The 22,656-nt window shown below is 43.6% G+C and overlaps 1 protein-coding gene across 9 annotated transcripts in view; it reads right to left on the bottom strand.

The window, feature by feature from the left end:
• SMPD2 (sphingomyelin phosphodiesterase 2) overlaps positions 1 to 14,710 on the bottom strand; it is a 63,201-nt gene extending 48,491 nt beyond the window's left edge. Inside the window, exons 1-6 of one of the 9 annotated variants that reach the window (XM_053243511.1) lie at positions 13,817 to 14,710; positions 9,643 to 9,753; positions 8,595 to 8,819; positions 7,096 to 7,147; positions 1,652 to 1,748; positions 351 to 427 (exon numbers count right to left, since the gene is read on the bottom strand). In XM_053243511.1, the coding sequence (XP_053099486.1) occupies positions 351 to 427; positions 1,652 to 1,748; positions 7,096 to 7,147; positions 8,595 to 8,607 (239 nt within the window). In that variant the 5' untranslated portion in view covers positions 8,608 to 8,819; positions 9,643 to 9,753; positions 13,817 to 14,710. Of the gene's footprint in view, positions 1 to 350; positions 428 to 1,651; positions 1,749 to 4,524; positions 4,612 to 7,095; positions 7,148 to 8,594; positions 8,820 to 8,873; positions 9,185 to 9,642; positions 9,754 to 13,816 lie in introns of those variants that run through there. The other 8 variants (XM_053243504.1, XM_053243509.1, XM_053243512.1 and 5 more) reach the window with 8 other exon arrangements.
• Between the last annotated feature and the right edge of the window lie 7,946 nt (positions 14,711 to 22,656).

The raw sequence follows: 22,656 nt of genomic DNA, 5'->3' as shown, positions 1-22,656 counted from the left end.
CCTGTCTCCAGGCGCAGACTGGCACTGGAGACACATCTTGGTACTTGAAGCGCTGCCCCACATGCTTTTAAGAAAACGTCTTCTGATCAGCAACACACTTAGCACCTTCCAAGGCCAAGGCATCCTTTGTCCTAACCTATTGGCCCGCTTACACGTTCTCAAGAAACAAAAGAATTACAGTAGTTTCTTACCATGTACTTGAGGGGATCTTCCCTGTCCTTATAAAGCAATGTGAATTACAGACCTGTGAAGCCAGGCTTATCAGAACTCTCATCCATAGCTATGAGGAGAAATCAAATGACAGCCATATGAGTAACTGTAGTCAAGAGACGATATATGTTCCTTTTTACCTTTTGAAGTAGTGGGAAGAAGGGTAGCGGGCAGACAGCTTATTTTTCAGTGCCCAATAATCTCTCTCACTCCACACCTGGAACGGCAAGAGGCCAGATTATGAATCAAAGAATAAAAGCAGCACAAAATCATAGAATTTTAGAGGTGTGAGGTACCTTGGAGGTCATCTAGTCCACCACCCCCTCCAGCTTACTACAAGAATCTATAGTATCCCTAAAAGAGGGCCATTCAACCTCTGTTTGAAAACCTTCAGGGAATAGAACCTATCACACATGAGGCTTACACTGTCAAACAGCTTTACAGTTAGCAAATTCCTCCCAATGTCTGACCTGAATCTGATCCTTGTAATTTTAAAATGTTAATTCTAGTGCCGCCCTCAAGAGTCACAGAGAAACAATCTGATTCTCCTCCTGTGCAACAGCCCTTCAGCTATTTGAAGACAGCTATCATATCTCCCTTTAGTTTTCTCTTCTACAAACTAAACACAAATAGCTTCTTTATTCATTCTTCATGGGACTTGGTTTCCAGATCCATCCCCATTTTTGTATGTTCCTCGGAATCCATTCCAGTTTATTAATGTCATTCTTAAAATGGGATGCCCAGAACTAGACACAGTATTTCAAGTGAGGTCTGACCAGTGCAGAATAGAATGGAACTACTACTTCTCATGAACTGGACACCAGAGGCATTGCTAAGCAGTGTTCCCTCTAACAGGGATTCCCAGATGTTGTTGACTACAGTTCCCAACATCCCCAGCTGCAACAGCCTTTGCTTGAGGGTTATGGGAGTTGTAGTCAACAACATCTGGGAATCCCTGTTAGAGAGAACACTGTTGCTAAGTACGTAAAAGATCTGGGGCCCAGCCCCACAGCCCCGCTTTTGATAATTAAACACAATTATACCGCCCCCCTAGGAATAACCGCATATGTTTTTTAAAGTCTCTAATATTACAGTTCAGCACCTATGAAGGTGGAAGCAGCAGAGAGTGAGGTGAGGCTAGCAGCTCTTTCCTCATGCTCTGTGCAGGCACCTCACTTCTGCACTTCCTTTCTGGAAGAGGTCATGGAGGAGGGAGGTGGTTGATGAAATCCGGGGCTCTGAACAATTCATTGGGGGCCTGTGCCCCATGGGCCACCCCCTAATGACATGCCTGCTGGACACTACTTTTCTGTTAATGTAGTCTAAAACTGCATTAGCTTCTTTAGCAGCTGCACCACACTGCATTTGAACCCCCGCCCCCACCCCCGGTTCAAGCCTAACGATCTCTCCTATAGCAGACTTGTTCCTGTTAAGACCTCACCTCCTGAAAGAGCGCCACATCAAATCCCTCTTTGTTAAGAACATCGCCAATCAAGTCAATGCGCTCCTGCCGTAATTTGCTCAGGTAGCGAATTGCCCTAGGAAGGAAAGGAGCAGAGTGAAGATGCAGCTTCCAGAAAGGATAACTCCAGGCTTTTATTCTTTTCTGGCAGTAAAGAAAGAAGCATCCTTCTGAGACACATCAGTGGCTGGAGGCACTCTGAGAGCACAGAAAATAAGGTTAGACTCATTTCAAAGAGCTGGATGAAACCATCAAGGTTAGTATTATGAATGGCAAAAATATTTGGCCCACTACAGAAAAAACAGATAGACTCTTTAGTGCGGAACAGAAAACTGAGCATCTAAAGTTCTTTTAACTTTTTCTGTTCTTTGTTTGCTTTGTTGTAAACCTCCCAGAGACGTACGTTTTGGGCGGTATAAAAATATGTCAAATAAATAAATAACCTGAAGTCCCCCAAATCTGAACATTGCATCAGAGGGAGCCTATAGAGATGATACTATTTTTGTATTTCATAACAAGTTTCCTTTCCTATTTGTTGCCTGTTCGGGATGATCCCAGACCAAGGGATTTATGTACAGATGGAACAGAAAGCATGAGTGGGGTAGACCTGGAATGTGCACTACTGTTTTGGTCAGACATGGCCAAGTTCAGGAGAAATCAGTTCTGTCAGTGCTGACTGGCTTGCATCCATGATGTCACTAAGAAACCTGTCCCCTGACACTGTAGTTTTCCAGTGTCAAACACACTAAGTTTCCCACCCCCTAAAAATAACACACTGAATGAACTCTTAAACTTATAAATTTAGAAGCAATTCTTCAAGTATTTAAAGAACTGGCAGAGTGGATTAAAATCAATGATCTTTAAAAATTGATTTTTAATGGTTTTTTTTTTAAATGTATATAAAATACCATATTTCTCATTTTAAAAATAACATGGTTAAAGTTACATCTCATCACAGACATGCTACACTTACACTGTCTTAAAATAAGTGAATGTCTCTCTCACAAACATCGAATTACCTAGTAATAAAAAACGGGCATTCATTTCATTTTTATCTCATGAAAGTAGGTGTGGTCTGCCCAGTGCTATCCAGTAATTTTCAGCAATTGCTCCTTGAAATTTCTGAGTTTTTAGCATCTGTTGCTTAGACTAAGTGCACTAGGGATGTGCAAAAAATTTCGGGCACAGAACGATCTGTGCCCGAAATGAGCAATTTCGGGTGATTCGGGTCCGAACCGAATCACCCTCGATGTCCCCCGATATTTTTCGGGGCCGAGCCGAATCACGCGAATTTCGGGCCCGAATAATTTGGGTGATTCAGGATGACATCTCTTTGAATTTCCCGTCTTTTTGCATCCATTGATTTGAATGCAAAAAGGTCTGAAGTGATGTCAGCCCAAATTTTGGGTCCCAGGGGCAAAATAGTGGTGTGGTGTGGTAGTGCCCAATGGTTGGAGGCTACCACCCAAATTTCAGGGGAATTGGGCAAAGGGCTTATTTTGGGGGAATTGTTGAAGTTTACGTGTCTTTAAGGTTTTCCCCCATAGAGAAGCATTGAGGTGTCAGCAAATGGATAGCTTCACGCGGGGGGCAAAGGGGTGGCCTAGAGCAGTGTGGGGTTGGTGATAGTGCCAGGTAGGGTCAAGGAAGCTACCTGAATTTTTTCAAAGGATTTGGGCAGAGGGCTGATTTTGGGGGAATTGTTAAAGTTTACGCGTCTTTAAGGTTTTTCCCCATAGAGAAAACCACTACCACTCGCTCTGGTAGTACACTACCACTCGCTCTGGGCCACCCCAGCACCCCCCAAGTGCACTTATTGGGCTGCTGACACCTCAATGCTTCTCTATGGGGGAAAACCTTAAAGACACGTAAACTTAAACAATTCCCCAAAAATCAGCCCTCTGCCCAAATCCTTTGAAAAAATTCAGGTAGCTTCCTTGACCCTACCTGGCACTATCACCAACACCACACTGCTCTAGGCCACCCCTTTGCCCCCCGCGTGAAGCTATCCATTTGCTGACACCTCAATGCTTCTCTATGGGGGAAAACCTTAAAGACGCGTAAACTTCAACAATTCCCCAAAAATAAGCCCTGTGCCCAATCACTCTGAAATTGGGGTGGTAGCCTTCACCCATTAGGCACTACCACCCCACCCCACTCTTTTTGCCCATATCCCACTCTATGCCCCCAAACTGCCCCAAAGACACTAAAACTTCAAAAATTCCCCAAAAATAAGCCCATTGCCCAATTCCCCTGAAATTTGGGTGGTAGCCTCCAACCATTGGGCACTACCACCCCACCCCACTATTTTGCCCCTGGGACCCATTTTTCCTTCCCAAATCGATTCGGATTCGGATTTAATCCGAATCCGAACTGAATAAGGGGTGATTCGGGTGGCCCAGATTCGGGCACAGAACAGATCGGGGGTGATTCGGTTCGGGTCCCAAACCGAATCACCGAAAACCCGAATTGCACACCCCTAAAGTGCACATGTGCAAAGCCACAAGCTTGATAGAGGAATTATTGTATGGGCCAAGACACAGTAGTTAGTTAAAACAGTCTTCCAACCTAGGAAGTCTGTCAAGATTCCAGGTCTACTTTCAAGAATTCTGTGCCTAGCCTTTCAGGCGAAGGTTTTTGTTCAGAGTGCAGCACTTCGCATTTTTGAGGACTGTCTTTCGGCACAGCAGCACCATATATATCATCGTTTATGACCAGCATTCCAGTGACTGTTGCCAGTTCAACATTCTTTATCGTGTGGGGCTTGTTTAGCCCTTATCACTGTATTCATTTATTGTCATAATATGGGTGCCTGTGGGGATTTGTTATTACATGTTTAATTTGGTCACTACCTGCGTTGTGCCTCTGTTATCATTGCCTTTGTCCTTGTTCATGGGTTTTGTGATATAGTTTTTGCCATAGAAAAACAGACACAGCTTCTAGGCATAAAAAATAATCTATCAGGAATAATTTGAAGAAATTTATTCCCTGGGTAAAGAAGAGAGACGTGTCAAGTATAAGCAATGCAAGAAGGAGATTCAGGGTCTGGTTGCAAGAATTAAGAGTTTTAACTACAGCCCAGGCAACTCAAAAAAAATTGCTGCAGTGGCAAATGTGAAACATTTATGTAATATTTGATTTTACTTAGTTTAATAAAACATAAATACTATTTTGTTTATGTACAGGTGAACCTCACCATTTGCGGATCTGACATCCGTGGTTTCGCATATCCGCAGTCGGGTAATTGGCACCTGACCTCGGCATACAGCAGGGAAAAGATTAGGGTTTCCCCCCCACAAAGTGTTAATTTTGCATATCCACGGGTTCAGGGTGGTTGGAAATGACTTCCAAGGTCATTTTCAGCCACTATTTTGAGAAGAGAAGCCATTTTGTGGTTCATTTGTTTCAGAGCCTTGAGGAACACGCCCCCCACCCCCAGACTTGGTGTCTGCGATTCTGTTATCCATGGTTGTAGCAGAGAATGTAACCCCTGCAGGTACCGGGGTTCACCTATATGTTATTTACTTCTTACCATTTCTAATGTACTGCTGTTGCATCCACAGCTTGACAAAGATAATGAGAAAAGGTATTCATTATATAAATAACCAGATACTATGTACTATTTCTGAAATTAGTAAAAATCAAACTGTCTAAAAATTACACAAAGTACACCTCTTTAAAGGTAAAGTGTGCCGTCAAGTCGATGCTGACTCCCGGCGACCACAGAGCCCTGTGGTTGTCTTTGGTAGAATACAGGAGGGGTTTACCATTGCCTCCTCCCACGCAGTATGAGATGATGCCTTTCTGTAGCTTCCTATATTGCTGCTGCCCGATATAGTACCAGCGGGGATTTGAACCAGTAACCAGCTGCTTGTTAGTCAAGCATTTCCACGCTGTGCCACTTAATGTGACTCTTAGATGCTGCAAATGGTCTACTGAGTTGTAAATTAACATGTTTTAGTGATCAGATTTGCACCATTTCCAAAGAAATGTATGAAGACATATCAGTGGGAAACTTGATTTAAATAAACCACTTAAATCAGGGTTTTATCTTGGCAATTTAAATAAATTATTTAAATTGCCTTTGATCTACATTAATTCACTCTGGGAACTGGAGACTAAGCTAGCATTAGAACTAGAAGTAAGTATGCTCTGAGATTTGCAGGACAGACTGACTACAGGAGAAAACAATATACCAACTCCTGCTTTGAAGGTACTTTTGTCCATGCCCTGAATCACATCTGGGGCTTATAGCAGGAAAGTAAATGGGAATCAGAGGCGGGGAAACCCTACACGATCTGGGCTTGCCTATGCTCATTTGAACCTGCCTGAGCTTACGATTAGTCTTGCAACAAGCACTTGTAACAAGCACTGCTCTTTAGCCCACTGCCCACCACTAACAGAAGTCTGTGAGAATCAGCGACAGAGCTTTTTCTGTCGTGGCACCACACCCCTGGAACTCTCCATCAGAGGAGGTTCACCAGATGCTTTTTAAATTGCTGCTGCTTTATTGTGAAATGGTTGTTTTCCTGTCATTTTATTGTTGTTTTTGTGTTCTAATTACTGTTATTAGCTGTCCTAGAAGTTTTTAACCAGGAAGGCAGAGTATTCATCTTTTAAATAAAGTGCACCTACATCATGCATCAGCTGACCAGTCGCGCTCCCCACCGCCTTAATCTGCAATATTCACCTCCACAACACAGATTTACCATGGCATATTATTGTACAGGAATGATTTTGGCCTACATAAGGTATGCTGCAAATAGGGGATAGTTGGCGGTGGTTGGGTGGGGGCAATTTGCAAGATGATCTAAATCTAAACATGGAGAGGAAGGCTCAGTGGAACTCAGAGAGCGAAATGACTCAATCAGCTCTCAGGTCTTTCTAGACAAGATTTTACATAGCATTCCAAATTAAATCTGAATTATCACTAAATGAGCAATATTTCCCCTCTGAAAGATCAGAAAACTGTGTTTAAAGAGATGCCTTCACAGGCACATATGACATAGTGTTAAAACATGCTGCCGCTCATAAAGGTGCACATTCAGCCAAATCTGTCGTTGGTCCAGACCTTGCAGAAAGCTCTGGGGAAAGGGCAGGAGCAGGGATTGAAAGTGAGAATGTTCTGTGTAATACAGTAAGAATAGCAGTAGCCTTTGTTAGAATCCCAAAGTACTAAGCAATTACAACAACACTGCCCTGCTTGTAAATTAACAGTCTCATTATTTCTCTTTTGCAAAACCAGAACAGGAAGGAACTGCTTGCCTAAGATCTAAGCAGGAGCAGAATCCAGAAGTCTCAACACGATCTCTGCAATTAGGCAGGACTGCTGAGAGGCCCCACCCCGCCCCGCACACCATGCGGTCATCCAAGTCAAAGCTAATCCTGACCTGCCTCAAACAAAAGCAAAAGGATAAACTCACCAGCAATTGAGGTCAAAGACACGGAGCTGCAGCAGAAGCTCCCCTTCCATCCCTGTGGGGAAAAGACAAGGTTGAGGTGGGTGAGATTAGAATGGGGCTTTGCGGCTCTCAGATACTGACAGGTTCTGCTTTAGCTCTCTCTCCAACAAGTAAGAAGGTGTCACATTAGTCTTTCCCCCTCTCCGAGGAGAAAGGGATTATGACAGCAATGTTGTCATTAAGACCTGTGGCTGGCAATTGTAAGCAAGCAAGCAAAGGAGGAAGGTGGGGGCAGTTGGTGGCACTGGTTCAACCAAGAGCATGTGCTCTTGTGTACAAGGCCAGGAGATGTCTCTCTGCTAAACCCCCTCAGGCAGCTGCATATGGGAGTCCTCAGTAGGAGGGAGAGGTGCAAAGCTAAGTCCTGCAGCTTAGAAAGGTTATACAGTACAGCATTAAAGGGACATTCGCAGGTCAAACTAGGCCCATCTTTGGTATCCACACCACTAAAATTGTACATTACCAACATGGATTACTTGTCAGTAATCAAGCGGTCACTGCCACCCCGAACACTACCATCTCTCTTCAATCAACAATAAGCATAACTGCATGAATATCTTTAATATGACTTCATGTTAAGACCAAGGGTGTTGTAATCACCAAAGGGCCCTTAAAAAAAGGCCCTAGATTTAGAGTGGTTCCAATGGAAAACACATTTTAAAAAACAAAACAAAACACACATTTCATTTCCCAGGTAGAAGCTAGAGCAGTTTTTTAGACCCAGCCATTCCAAATCACAGAGGACACACCATTAATGCTGTCTTTGGCTCACAGGACAGGAACGTTCCTGGCAGCAACCTCTTCCTTCCCATTCAAAAAAGAAGCAACAAATTCTTGCAGGTAGATGGTTTGACACACTCAGAGGTAATTCATACAATCAAAAACTGTGCTCTACCCAGGTTTGGGAGCAGTGTGTGCTCCCAATTTTTGGTTGCGTGGTAGCAAAGTAAGAGAAAAACCTGGGTAGAAGTGGTTGTGTGGAAGCAAGGTAGGAAGAAAAGCTATCCAGGTTTTCCTCCTACCTTGCTTCCACATAATCACGTCTACTGAGGTTTTCCTCTTACCTTGCTTCCACACAACCAAAAATTGGGAGAAGACACAGCTCCCAAACCCAGGTAGAACACAGTTTTTGATTGTGTGAATGACCTCTCAGTCTGGAAAGCCAAGTCTGAGGGTTTGGACTGCCTGCAAGGATCTGTTTTCAGCTATGCTGAAGAGTGGTGTGTTCAATCTAGTAATCTTTTGTATTTAGTTGTTTGGATGTTTGTCCAGTTGGGGATCCTGCAGAGAGTGTGGGGGATGGAATCAGAAAGGGGAAAAGGAGGGAAAGGAGAAGGAGAAAATAGAGTTGTTTCTGAATTAACTCAAGACAAATCTTAAATCTGCACAATATTACTTCATGAGGTAAGCAGCTATAAAACAAAGAGTTTTATATTAGTGACTGAATAAAAGGAACTTACTTTCCTTCCTCATCTGTACCCCTCAGTGCAAAACTATACTTGATAAACACAAATAACTAGTTTAGTTTTTTAAAACTGTAAAATAGCAGCTGTGGGCGGGCGGGCAGGAGAACCAGGACCTCAGTGTGCAGGTCGGGAGTGTTGAATACTTTTCTTTCATACTGCTTGCCCTCCAAAAATTACCTTCCCCAGTTTAGGGATGTGCCTGAACCATCATTCGAGCACCTTTAGAGAAAGGAGACAGAGAGCTTTAGGGGGAAAAGGAGAGCAGATACTTACCTGATGGGGAATGTGTTTGAAAACTCAGTCATACAGATGGGAGGGAAAAATTTGAAGCAGTTTCTTGCTCTGACACACTCCTGAATTCTTGGGCAAGTCACACTAAGGGCCAACCTAAATCTGATGTTAAGCACATCATTGTCTAGTTGAGATGGATGGTTGACTTAACATCAAACAAACTTGTCTGGCTTGTTATACTTAAAATAACAAGCCACACAGGACCCTGATCTGAATTGGGACTGAACTGAGGAAACAGGGATTGCTTAACCCTTTCCCTTTGTGTGGCGTTTTCACACCAAAAATTGCCTTTCCCAGTTGCTATGACTACCTTAAAGGTTCCATTTGCTGCAGTTCCACCTTTAGACGCTCATGGCAACTGGATTAGGAATGTGCCTGAACTGGGGTTCAAGCACCTTTTAGGGAAAGGGGACAGAGAACCTTAAGAAAAAAGGAGAGCAGGTCCTTATCTGCCCTCCACTCCCCCATTCTGTTTCCTGCTGGGGCAGTGCATGTCTCAATAACCCCCTGCATGTGCAGATGCCATGTGCATGCTGGCGCCACACATGCAGGGGATTATTGGGACGTGCACCAAATTTCCCCCCTAGGGCTTTCCTCGCAAATAATTCCCTCCCATTTGTATGACTGAGTTTTAAAACACATTCCCCATCAAGTAGAATCAGTAATAACGAAGTAAATTGCTGCTGATTACTGCAAGAATTACCACTTTTGTCATATGTAAACATTATGGATTTTGAAGCAATACACAGACCTCAGTGAGAAATGACAACAATATGGTGAACTTGCGGAGAAACTCGTTTTAACATGAGCCGTCACTCAAACAGTGGTGACTGTTTTCCCATTAAACTGATTGCCAGGAAATCTAGGACAAACAAACGGAAATACTTTTTTACACAACACATAATCAACTTGTAGAATTCTCTGCCACAACAACCTGGATGGCTTTAAGAGGGGTTTTGATAACTTCATGGAGGTCTATCATCAGCTACTAGTTGGAGGGCTATAGGTCGCCTCCAGCCTCCAAGGCAGGATGCCTCTGAGTACTGGTTGCAGGGGAGTAACAGCAGGAGAGAGGGTATGCCCTCAACTCCTGCCTGTGGCTTCCAGTAGCAGCTGGTGGGCCACTGTGCGAAACAGGGTGCTGGACTAGATGGGCCTTGGGCCTGATCCAGCAAGGCTGTTCTTATGACTGGTGACAGAGCCCTGAACTTTATCCACTCCTGTCACTGATAATGTCTTGGATTAACCCTCAGTTTCCTGGCTTCATGTGAAAATTAGTACTTTAGAGATGGTAACCTTTCTGCAATGTGCCTCCACTGTGTTTTGGACAAAAGACTTGCATTGTCTTGTTTCTAGGTAGTGAATCACCAGCCACCTAACCCGATTTTCTCAGAAAATATTTGTGTATTGCAAATATGCACAGATGCCAATGTGAGTGACAATGCTTCTGACTATGTGTTCTGTTGCTAGCATTCAGTTCTGTTTTTGATGGATCACTTACTTATCTCAACACTCCAAAAGTAAAGCACAAGCTATTTAATTAAAGGGAACACAGAATCCTGTACATATTCAAAGCTAAACACTATTTTGTTTAAAATGAGAAGGCCACAATTTGAAAGTTTCCTTTAAGCAGGTCCCAAGAGGCTAGCAAATATAAAGTGAAAGTAAAGTGTGCTGTCAAGTCGGTGTCAACTCCTAGCAACTACAGAGCCCTGTGGTTGTCTTTGGTAGAATTCAGGAGGGGTTTACTATTGCCATCTCCCACGCAGTATGAGATTATGCCTTTCAGCATCTTCCTATATCGCTGCTACCCGGTAGAGGTGTTTCGTTCCCATTGTCTGGGAAACATACCGGTGGGATTTGAACCAGCAATCTCTGGCTTGCTAATCATGTCATTTCCCCGCTGCACCATTATGTGGCTTCTAGCAAATATACCCAACTTCATTATGCATATACTGGGACTGTTCCTAAACAATGTTGTCATTTAGTGTACATTAGAGGTGGAGGATATGTTGCAGCATGCAACACCTTTATCTGTGATCTATCTGGCTGCCACATGGTTTACATCCTTCTTTGTGGTAGCCCCCTCCCTATGGAATTCCCTCCCCTGGGAGATCCAGATGGATCCCTCCTTACTGGTATTTTGCTGCTGCCTCTTGAAAATGAATCTTTTCCATCAGGCTTTTTCCAGCACTGCTGAGAAATTGTTCTTAATTTGCTTTAGCTCTGTTTTGTCTGGCATTTTATGGTAATTGGTTGATTTTACTGGGTTTTTTAAAAAATCTTTTTTACTTTGTAAGCTATTTTGGAACCCTGGTAAAGTAGGATATAGAATTCAGAAAGAAATGTTTTGGAGGGCTCTAGAGGAAGCTGCTGTATTTGTTTAGTAGAACTCCCTTGCTACTGTGTTTTCTCCCCTCCAATAGTTTGGGGTGATTGTCTGATCGGCAGAGAGCAGTGAAGGCTGGGATGTGTTTCCAATGGACAGTGGTTGGCTTTGGGTCAGGGGTCACTATTGAGAGAGTACATATTAGACAGAGGAAGATAAGTATGGTGGTGGGAGAGGGAGTGGTCATCACAAATAAGAGATATTAGATATAAAAAGGGCCATCCCTTCTTTCAGGTCTCCTCCCAATTTCGGTGACATGTCTTTCTATATGACTGTGCAGGATAATGGTTTCTAAAGCCTTTCATCCAATGAAAGGCCCACTTGTGTACATATGTGGCTTTGTAATTTTAGACTGAGCTCAGCAAGAGTCCCTTCCAAGTAAATGTTTAGAGAACTACTGCAGGGGTGTAACTATAATAGGCCAAGGGGAGACAGTTGTCTGGGGTCCCACTGCCTTGGGGGGCCCCTCAGAGGCAAGATTCCCCCAGCCACGCACCCGCCTGGACTTCCTTTAGTTGTATTCATCCTCCAAAACTGATGTGAGTGTTAAGACCTGGAGCTACCAGAACAGCATGTCTTTCTCTAGTACCATTAATGACTTGCATCATCCACAATTTACAGAACATTAAAAAAAATAATTTAGGATGATGTTCTATTGTGGCACATAGGTTATAAATTTTACTTCAGTGACGGGGGGCCCATTTTAAAATCTTGTCTCTGGGCCCACTCCAACCTTGCTACGCCCATGAACTACTGCCTTAAACTATTGAATGGAGTTCCAGATAATTATTTGGGGCAGAATGGACTCAGCATAGGCCCAGTTATGGGAGACTGAACAACTATTGAACAACTTCACATGTTCGATATCGAAAGATATTTGGAAACAAGGAACTTTACTTACTGGTTGTGCTAATGCTAAAAACCAGTGTTCTACACAGTCACATAAGGAAATACATTTTATACAAAAGCAGCAAGACAGGACCTATTTCCACTCTCTCAAAAATCTCGCAAAAAACTTCCCTTCACAGAGGTCTCTTGACACTCCAGTCTGAGCACTTGAATTTCCTGCAAAGATCTGCTTTCATCTATGCTGGAGAACTGTTTTTTAATCTGTCTGTCTGAATTTAAGGAACTTAGTTCTCATTAGCAGGATCTTTTGATACCTCATAATAATTGTAAATGGTTTTCACAATCCTGAAGATTAGGGATCTGGTGCTTTAGCTGTCTATCTATCTATCTATCTCTCTATCTATCTATCTATCTATCTATCTTCTGCCTGGCATATGCGTCGCTAGGCAGTGTACTCAAGTTAAAATATAACAAATATAAAACAGGATAAAATGATTAAAGCAGATTTATGATAGAACACATTTAAAATTGCTTAATTAAAAGCCTGAGAAAACAGGTGTGTTTTAGGGTCTTTTAAAAAACAGCCAGAAATTAACTTCTGAGGGCCAAACCACATGTGATATTAAAACAGGTCTTTTTAATATTAATTATTATTGTTGTTGTTGTATTATTGCCACACAGGGATCCTACCCAGACTTAGATCACTGCAAGGAGGTAAAGGTAAAGTTGTGCCATCGAGTCAGTGTCGACTCCTGGCGCCCACAGAGCCCTGTGGTTTTCTTTGGCAGCATACAGGAGGGGTTTACCACTGCCATCTCCCACACAGTAGGAGATGATGTCTTTCAGCATCTTCCTATATCGTTGCTGCCCGATATAGGTGTTTCCCATAGTCTGGGAAACATGCCAGCAGATATTCAAACCAGCAACTTCTTGATCCCCCACCGCACCATTAGGTGGCCTGCAAGGAGGTAGAGGGACCTATTCCTTCATGCCATTTTCCTATGAAAATGGTCCTCCAAGCTGCTATGGGCCTTTGAAGCTGCTACAGCAGTTCCATTGGTTTCCGAAGGACTTGCAGCACAGTTTTGTGAAGATTTACTTCCAAGTAAGCATACAGAGGATTTCATGATAACCAATTTTAGCAAGGCTGGAACCAATGTGGGGTGTGATGGGAAGCCAGTGCCACCTCCTAATACAGCTACTATGAATAAATCACACAGCTGTCAATTGTCCAAATACTCCAAACCGGGGCGTGGGGGGGGGATTACAGTAACAAAAAAAGTCTAAATATTTATAATGAATAGCTACTTGCATAATATTAATAAGCCGTGGCAGCTTCAAATCATTTCCCCTTAAAACTCCCGTCCCGCACTGCATTTCCTTAGTCGGATTTTTAAAAACCAATAGCGTTGAATGTGCTCATTCTGTCCCATGGGGCTATAATTAAACGTCTTCCGGGCTTCGATCCCAGTCGACTCCACTACGCCAAGCATTGCATTTAACATGCAAGAAGTCACTGTATCGACCCACGATTTCAAATCATTGATTACTTAGAAGTGATGAGGAGGGGGGCAGGAACAAGGCGGAGTATGCCAGCCGATTAAATAAAAGTATTCAGTGTGGCTAGGAAAGAGGGAAGCAGCTGATTTTTCAATACACAGGAGAGATCTTGAGAGCCGTTGCATACCTGATAGGAGTTTTTATACACACGCCAGCCAACCCTGCTCCAAGTATTCACTCTCTTCCCTGCATTACTTGCTCGGAGACCGCTTCGCCGGTAAGAGCATTCCTGCAATAGAGCCAGCAGGCGGCGCCTGCGAGCGCGTTGCGTTCCGGGGCTTGTAGTTCTTCACGCACATAGTAACCCGAGTTTACGCCCGGGACTCCTTCCTTGTGGAACTACAAGTTCCATGAGGTGGCGCTGTCGGCTCAAAAAATGTGAAACGTCAAAGCCCAGAAAGAGGAGAGTGGAGAATTTAGAGTAAACTACAATGACCGAAATGCTTTGCGACCGGTAGTCGTACTTAAACCTTTACAGTCGTTATCGTTTTGGGTTTTGTTGTTGTTATTGAAACAAAATTATACTTCAGGACCGATTTGCAAACAGTTGGCAGACGAAGTATTACAATCGTGCAACCACAGTTTTTAACAGTAGGCAGCCCTGTTGGTCCTCAAGAAAAAGCCACAATCTGGTATTATTAGGAGGACAAACCCAAATGTCACAAAATATTAACTAGTTAACTAGCTTTCGAGTTCTTCAGAACTTATCAGGCTGGGTGGTAAGAAAGTGGGGGTGGGGGAATCTGGGCTTGGTGAAGCTCTCTTGCACCTCAAATGTTCACACATCTGCCATCTTGGATTGGGGTGGATGACATCGTTACAAACTACACCACTGAGGTCTCCCTGTGTGTCACTCACTACAACTGTACCAAATTTGGTCCAAATCAGTTAGTCCTCAAGTTAGTACATTTGCACCTCAAAAATTCACACGTCTGCCATCTTGGATAGGGCTGATTGACATCTGTCACAAACTACAGCATTGAGGTTTCCCCATGTGCTCCTACAGCTGTAGAAAATTTGGTTCAAATCAGTTAAGCAGTTCATAAGTTAGGCCACTTGCACCTCAAAAGTTTACGTGTCCGCCATCTTGAATCAGGGTGGATGACATCATCACAAACTATGCCGTTAACATATCCCTGTGTGTCACTCACTACAACTGTACCTAATTTGGTTCAAATTGGATAGACAGTCCACGAATTAGCCTGCTTGCACCTCAGATGGTCATGCGGCTGACATCTTGAATTGGAGTAGATGACATCACCATGCACCATTAGGGCATCCCTGTGTCTCTACAGCTGTAGTAAATTTGGTTCAAATCGGTTAGGCGGTTCACAAGTTAGCCCACTTGCGCCTCAAAAGTTTGCACGTCCGCCATCTTGGATTGGGGTGGATGACATAATCACAAACTACGTAATTGAGGTGTCCCCACAACTGTACCTGATTTGGTTCATATTGGTCTAGGTCAGGGATTCTTAAACTTGAGTCCTCAGGTGTTATTGGACTTCAGCTCCCATAATCCCCAGCCTCAGTGGCCTTTGGTTGGGGATTATGGGAGTTGAAGTCCAATAACACCTGAGGACCCAAGTTTGAGAATCACTGGTCTAGGTGTTGCAAAGTTGATATGGGGGGGACAAACGGGGACGGACATACACACTACCGAGTGATCTCATAAGCCTACTGGAAAGCAGGCTAAAAAGAGATCCAGAGGGATCCAGGAAATTACAGGCCAGTTAGCTTAATGTCTGTTCAGGCAAATTGATGGAGAGCATTCTCAAGAATAAAATTGTTAAGTATATGGAACAGGTTCTGCTGAAGGAGTACGAGCATGGCTTCTGCAAAGCTCATGCCTCACCAGTCTCTTGGAGTTCCTTGAGAGTGTCAACAGGTGTGTGGAAAACGGTGATCCAGTTGACATAGTATACCCGTACTTTCAGAATGCTTTCGACAAAGTCTCTCATCAAAGACACTTGAGAAAACCTAGCAGTCATGGGATAAGAAGACAGGTTCACATGTGGATTGATAATTGGTTGAAGGACAAGAAACAGAGGGTAGGGAATGAAGAGAAGTAAGAAGATCCCCCAGGGACCAGTGCTCTTTAACCATAAATGATCTAGAAGTTGGGGTAAGCAGCAAGGTGGCCAAATCTGCAGATGACACGAAGATATTTAGGGTAGTGATTGCAAGGAGCTCCAAAAGGAGCTCTCCAAACTGGGGGAATGGAAAATGTGGTTCAGTGTTAGCAGATGTAAAGTGATGCATATTGGGACCAAAAAAACCCCACCAACTTCACATATACACTGATGGGGTCTGAGCTGTCAGTGACTGACCAGGAGAGAGATCTTGGGGTCATGGTGGACAGCTCACTGAAAGTGTCAACACAGTGCGCAGCAGCTGTGAAAAAGGCCAATTCCATGCTAGGGATCATTAGGAAGGGGATTGAAAATAAAAGTGCTAATATTATAACATACAAATCTACAGTCATGGTGATTTTGTTGACTGAGAGATTTTTTCCCCTACTTATTGCTTAACACTAGAACCAGGGGTCATCCCACGAAACCGATTGCCAAGAAATTTAGGACTGACAAAAGGAAAAACTTTTTCACACAACACATAATAAACCTATGGAATCCCCTGCCACAAGATGTGGTGATAGTCAACAGCTTGGATGGCTTTAAGAGGGGTTTAGATAAATTCATGGAGGACAGGTCTATCAATGGCTACTACTCTTGAGGGCTATAGGGCACCTCCAGCCTCAGTGGCAAGATGCCTCTTAATATCAGTTGCAGGTGATAAATAGCAAGAGAGAGGGCATGCCCTCAGCTCTTACCTGCAGGCTTCCCAACAGCATCTGGTTGTGCCACTGTGTGAAACAGGATGCTAGACTAGGTAGGCCTTGGGTCCCGCAAGGCTGTTCTTATAAGTTGTAATTTCTTTGGGTGAAGTTCAGTTGGCCATGCCCCTACACATTCATAGGCATGTCCCTATTTTCATTGGTGAAATGTTTGTGGGTATGAACAAAATGGAAGCTGGTTAGGTCAAGGGAAAGGCAAGGCATGATGAATGTGTTTTTGAGTGGTAAGTAATAGGAGCATGGGAGGGCCTAGAGAACAGGAGCTCACAGGTGGATAGAAAGCATGTCCCTGTGAATATACCATGGAGTTGCTCACTGGTAATCTCTGGGAACACGGGGATGAAGCACATCCCACTGATTCCAAATAACTATCAGGGCCAAGTGTGCATGGAAAACTGCTTGGCAGCCCCAGGAACACAACTGTACATTACAGAATTTGCCTCTGGTGTCAAATGCCTAGTTGGTGCTCTAGAATGGGTGCTCTAGAATGGGTCTCTAGAAGGAAAGAGCAGAATGTTTTTGCAACACTGACTCAGCTTTTGTATATGGAAATGTTGAGCATCATGCTGTTGGCTGAATCACCTGCTGAATAACCAGTCAGAGTATTTATTTAAAACAGTATACCCTGCCTTTTGAAGTGGCTTACAACATAATTAAACTCATAAAAATAAAAGCAAAGATCAATGTAACATGATCTCATAGAACAGCAAAAAGTTAAGTCAGTTTAAAACAGCTTCCGCTCTAAAAGAAACAAAAGAGATTTGCGATTATTATTTATCTTGGTGCAAAATTTCTCAAACGTTTTGAAACCAATTTCTTATTCTTGGTGGCAGCTGCTGTTGCTTCTAGTTAGCAGCAAAATTTACAGTTGCAACTGTCAACACTAATGTGGGGGGGGGGGGGAAACCCCACCATTTGATGCTATTATCACAAACCATATGTAATTCTATTAATACATTTACATTAATTTTATTAGTAACTTACATATTATTTTGTAATATTCTTATTTATTTATTTATTTATTCATCATTTATTCATTCATTCATTTATTTCATTTAAACTGAAAAATAAAACATTTTTGTAAAGAGGACAAAAAGATGAATGACCTGATGATTTCCATCTACTGGCTCCTGCTAATTGCTGCAGACACAGCTTCCCAAATATGTGTTGCACTGTATGTCAGCTTCCCAGTGAACTGCCTTCATCAGGAATACACCACTAAACAACTCAGCTAATTCACATACTGTGCTTATAGCAAGCCTGTTTGTTGTGAGGTTAAAGAGTGCTTGTACGTTACACTGGTTTACAACAATGGTAAGCCAAATGTGGATGGCTGCTCTATTTGACAATTCACTGGACTGGTTCTGTTTCTTTGGTAACCATCTTTGGAGAGAGATCATTCCTACTGACTGAAGTGGTACCTTGTCCTCCTTAGCACTTTGTCCTTGTCCAACTGTCAAAATCAGGCATATTTTTGTCATCTATGTAAAAAGCCTTCAAAACAGAACTCTACCGGTAGATGTGTGAAGAGGAGTCAGAACTGGCCCAAGCCTGCCTGGTGTCCGAGACAACATGGTGAGATACTGCCCTCCATCACCGCACATTGTTTACCCAACCCCTCATCTGTTCAGCAACCAAGCTTGCCTGCTCTGATTTTCCACTGCCAGCCTGATCCAACCCTCCCCTCACTAGCCAATTTGCCCCATCCACTTTGATGTGACCTTTCCCCCAGCAGCCCATTTCCCCTATCCAACCCTCCCCATAGCCCATTCCGCCATCACCAGCCCCTAGCTACCCATCTTCTTATATGGTGGTGGTGGAAGCAGCAGCAGCAGCCATCCTTCTTCCTCCAAGGGATATGGAGGACCCCATGCTTCCCTCTGCCCCATGTCCTACCCTGCTTTTTGAAAGGCAGGGAGAGCAGGATGGGAGGTTGCAAGAATGGCAGTGCGAGCATAGGACAACCACCCATTTGCCAATGGGGCTGGTGAGGCAGGTGGCAGAAGTGGTGGAGGCCACTAATCCGCCATTTCCATTAATCCATTACCTGCAGCAGCTACCTCACCACCCCTCATTAGCAGGTCAGCTGTGGGAAAGGGTTGTGAAAAATCAGGCAAACTTGGCTGATGAATAGATGGGAAGATTTCTGAACAGTTGCCTAACTAGTAGATCTGGGTAGTTTCCTCTGTGAGCGATCTGAGAGTGATCGCCTGGGACTACAGAAGTGGTGCCTTCTAAGGTGCTACTGTATTTACCCAAATCAAAAATGACTCTGAATTTAAGACAATCCCCTTTAAAAGGTGAGGTTAAATACAGGTTATACCTGCATTTACTCAAAAAGAACAGGACTCTGAATTTAAGATGATCTCCCAATTTCCAGTATCAAAAAACTTGGAAAAAACCTAGACTTTGATTCAGGTAAATACAGTACTTTTACACTTGAGCCCTGCCATATTTATACCTGCCGGAAAGTTCCATCAGTTTTTGTGCTCTCTCTCTCTCTGAACTTCACTGAAACACTCATTTCTGGAAAGGATGGAGGATCCCCTTCTTTGAGGGAGAAAGATCTAGATATATGTTCCCTGTGCTGTTTACACCATTTTTATCAGCAGCAGTATCTGTAAAGGGGGAGAGGGGAGTAAGTAAACACCACCTGCAGCCACCAGTATATGGTATAGCAGTGATCTTCATTCTTTTCCAAGCAGGAGCCCTTTAGCAAAAAAACAACAACACTTCATTGTGGGAGCCATTTCCCACTACACTGCACACTGATGACCTTTCCATAGTACAGTATTGCGCTTTTCTCAGTGCTAGGATTGCCATTTAAGAGAGATGAAGTCCTTTGTTAAGAGCTCTAGGAGGAAAGCACGGGGAAGGACTACACTTCCCAGCAAGGGCTCAGGAGGGCTCCAGTTCCTTTAAAGCAGGGGTTCCCAAGGGCTCCTAGGGGGTACTTAGAGCCCTCAAGCCTCCAAATGCTGTAGCCGTAATGTTTGTTCTCCATCTGAGGATAGCTGGCTTGAAGCTGATGCATCTTCAGAGATGTGTCCACTGCAGAAGGGGAGGGAGAAGACCCTTTTTGTCTGTTCCTGATTGGCTGGTTATGTACCGATGGCTCAGTGTACCTTGCCCCTCAACCTGACTGCCAGGATTTCCAAAAAGTTAGCAATTAAGTGAAATTAATAGGACATGTAATTTCACTAAGACTGCTTGGCTACTATGGCTACTACTCTGGTGGCTGTGGACCATCTCCAGCCTCAGAGGCACGATGCCTCTCAATACCAGTTGTAGGGGAGCAACAGCAGGAGAGAGGGCTTGCCCTCAGCTCTTGCCTGTGGGCTCCCCAGAGGCATTTGGTGGGCCACTGTGTGAAACAGGATGCTGGACTAGATGGGCCTCGTGCCTGATCCAGCAGGGCTGTTCTTATGCTTATAAGAAACTGAATGTGGATGTGAACCAGTAAGTGCAGTAGCCTGTCCCCAACAGTTTAAGCGTGTGTGTGTGTGTGTGTGTGTGTGTGTGCGCGCGCGCGCGCGCGCGCACGCACACACACACACACACTCTCTCTCTCTCTCTCTATGGGGTTGCTGAGCTGAATGCATAACTTATTTTAAAAAGTTGGGAACCCCTGCCTTATAGTAGCCCCATCAGTGCTTCTCACTGAACAGATGGCTAGTTTAGTCTGCATATATGGCACAGCAAATGTACAGGCTTTGGTTATAAAGTGCTTGTACTTGAGCAGTCAATCCTGCTCAAGTTAAATAGTTAAGAATTATTGGAGACATCAACAGTCCTCAATAATTGTGTTCATGCTCGTCAGTGGGCCTGTCACCCAGTCTGCTGAAGAACAAGGGGAGCATGTTCAAGCGCACCATTTCCCCAGGTGTCACAAACTGTTTGCATTAAACTTGCCCCTGAACACTAAAACCCTGCCATGACTTACTTCTGCCAACTTAGGTTATTTAATGCCTGAATCCTATTACGGGCCTTGGGTGCAGGGTAGAGTTACACAAATAGCTAAGATGGAGAACCCTCATGGTGAATTTTGGTGTGGTGACCGATGTTTGGGTCTTCTGTCTAGGGATGCAGTGTTTACTTAAATAATCAGCTATATTAAATCATTTGTTTAAAATTTGAAAAGTGCCTCTCACTTTTAAAATTAGCAGATTTTAAAGCACGGTTGTAATTATTTTTCCCACATGGGCAATGGAATGGGCATCACCCTAGAAGAGGCATTTGCCTTCTTGCTCACATAAGATGAAATGGCTCCTAAGTCTATGCTAGCTGCAAAACATGGATACATAATCTAAGAAAAATGTATTTTCTTTGTAAATTGTTCATTAGCATGTAATTTTTAATCAAAATTCACATGAATGACTAGGACAGTGTTCTTCATCATAAGGCCCGGAGACAATGGTGGCCCCCATAAACCCCATGCCGGATCCCTAATTGTTTATTGGGCTTGTGTGAAGCTTCACCCAAAGCTGAATACTCAGCACAGTCCACCTGGCACCATGTGGAGACAAACATTCTCACCATGCAGTGCTGCGCTTTGTCCAGCACTGATGGGGTTCCTTTAAGGGAAAAGGGCACTGCATGATCTTGGAAGATGTACACAGAGAGCACTAGGAAGTATATAGATCAAGTTTCAATAGATTTAGAACAGCCGAGTTCACTGTTCAGCTAATCAAGCCCAAATACTACCTCCGTGGTTCAGCAGAGCAAGTGGTAGAGTGCAGATTTCTAGATAATGAAATTCAGACACACATTGGCTGTGATTAAGTTGTACTAATTGGCATTATGCATTAAAAAAATAAGCTTGTTTACATAACTTCCCCTACTTCTTCATATATGATCTAGAAGTTGGGGTAATCAGAGACTTGGCCAAATTTGCAGATGACACAAAACTATTTAGGGTAGTTAAACCCACAACAGATCATGAGGAGCTCCAAAGGGATATCTCCAAACTGGGTGACAAAATGGCAATTGCAGTTCAATGTAAGCAAGTGCAAAATGATATGCATGTTGGGGCAAAAAATCTCAACTTCATATGCACTGATGGGGTCTGAACTGTTAGCGACTGAGAGAGAGAGTGGCGGGGATCTTGGGGTCATGGTGGACAGTTTATTGAAAGTGTTGAAAATAAAAATGCTAATATTAATTAAAAACCCTTGCTAACTTAAAAAAAATTACATTTTATATCCCACTCTTTCTCCAAGGAGCCCAGAGCAGTGTTAGGTTTCCTCCTCACAACAATCCCGTGAAATAGGTTAGGCGGAGAGAGAAGTGAACTTGGCAAAGAGGCACCTTTTAACAAGGTGATTCTCTTTATTTAGCAGGGGGAGAGTAATTGGCCGTATCCATCCCCAGCACAGGACCTCCAGTGACTGTTGCTGGTGTCTATCCTATGTTTCTTTTAGTTTGTGAGCCCTTTGGGGACAGGGATCCATCTTATTCATTTATTATTTCTCTGTGTAAACTGCCCTGAGCCATTTTTGGAAGGGCAGTATTGAAATCGAATAAATAAATAAATAAATATAACGCCCTTAAGCAAATCTATGGTGTGGCCACATTTGGAGTACCGTGTACAGTTCTGGTCACCATATCTTAAAGAGGACATTGTAGAACTGGAAAAGATGCAGAAGAGAGCAACCAGGATGATCAGGGACCTGGAACATCTTCCTTATAAGGCAAGCCTACCGCATCTCGGGCTTTTTAGTTTGGGAAAATGGAAACTATTGGAAGATATTATAGAGATATAGAAAATTATGCATGCAGTAGAGAGAGTGGGCAGAGAAAAATCTTTCTCCCTCTCTCACAACACTAGAACCAGGGGTCATCCCATGAAACTGAAGGCCAGGACATTTGGGACCAACAAAAGGAAGTACTTTTTCACACATAGCACATCATATGGAGTTCTCTGCCACGGGTGATGGCCACCAGCTTGGATGGCCTATCAATAGTTACTAGTCTGGTGGCTATGGGCTACCTCCAGCCTCAGAGGCAAGATGCCTCTAAATACTAGATGTAGGGGAGCAACAGCAAGAGAGAGGGCATGCCTTCATCTCTTGCCTGTAGGCTTCTCAGAGGCATCTGGTGGGCCACTGTGTGAAACA

This window comes from Hemicordylus capensis, chromosome 4, assembly GCF_027244095.1.
Source record: "Hemicordylus capensis ecotype Gifberg chromosome 4, rHemCap1.1.pri, whole genome shotgun sequence".
Classification (NCBI taxonomy): Eukaryota; Metazoa; Chordata; class Lepidosauria; order Squamata; family Cordylidae; genus Hemicordylus; species Hemicordylus capensis.
This window is presented reverse-complemented; position numbering and strand designations above follow the sequence as displayed.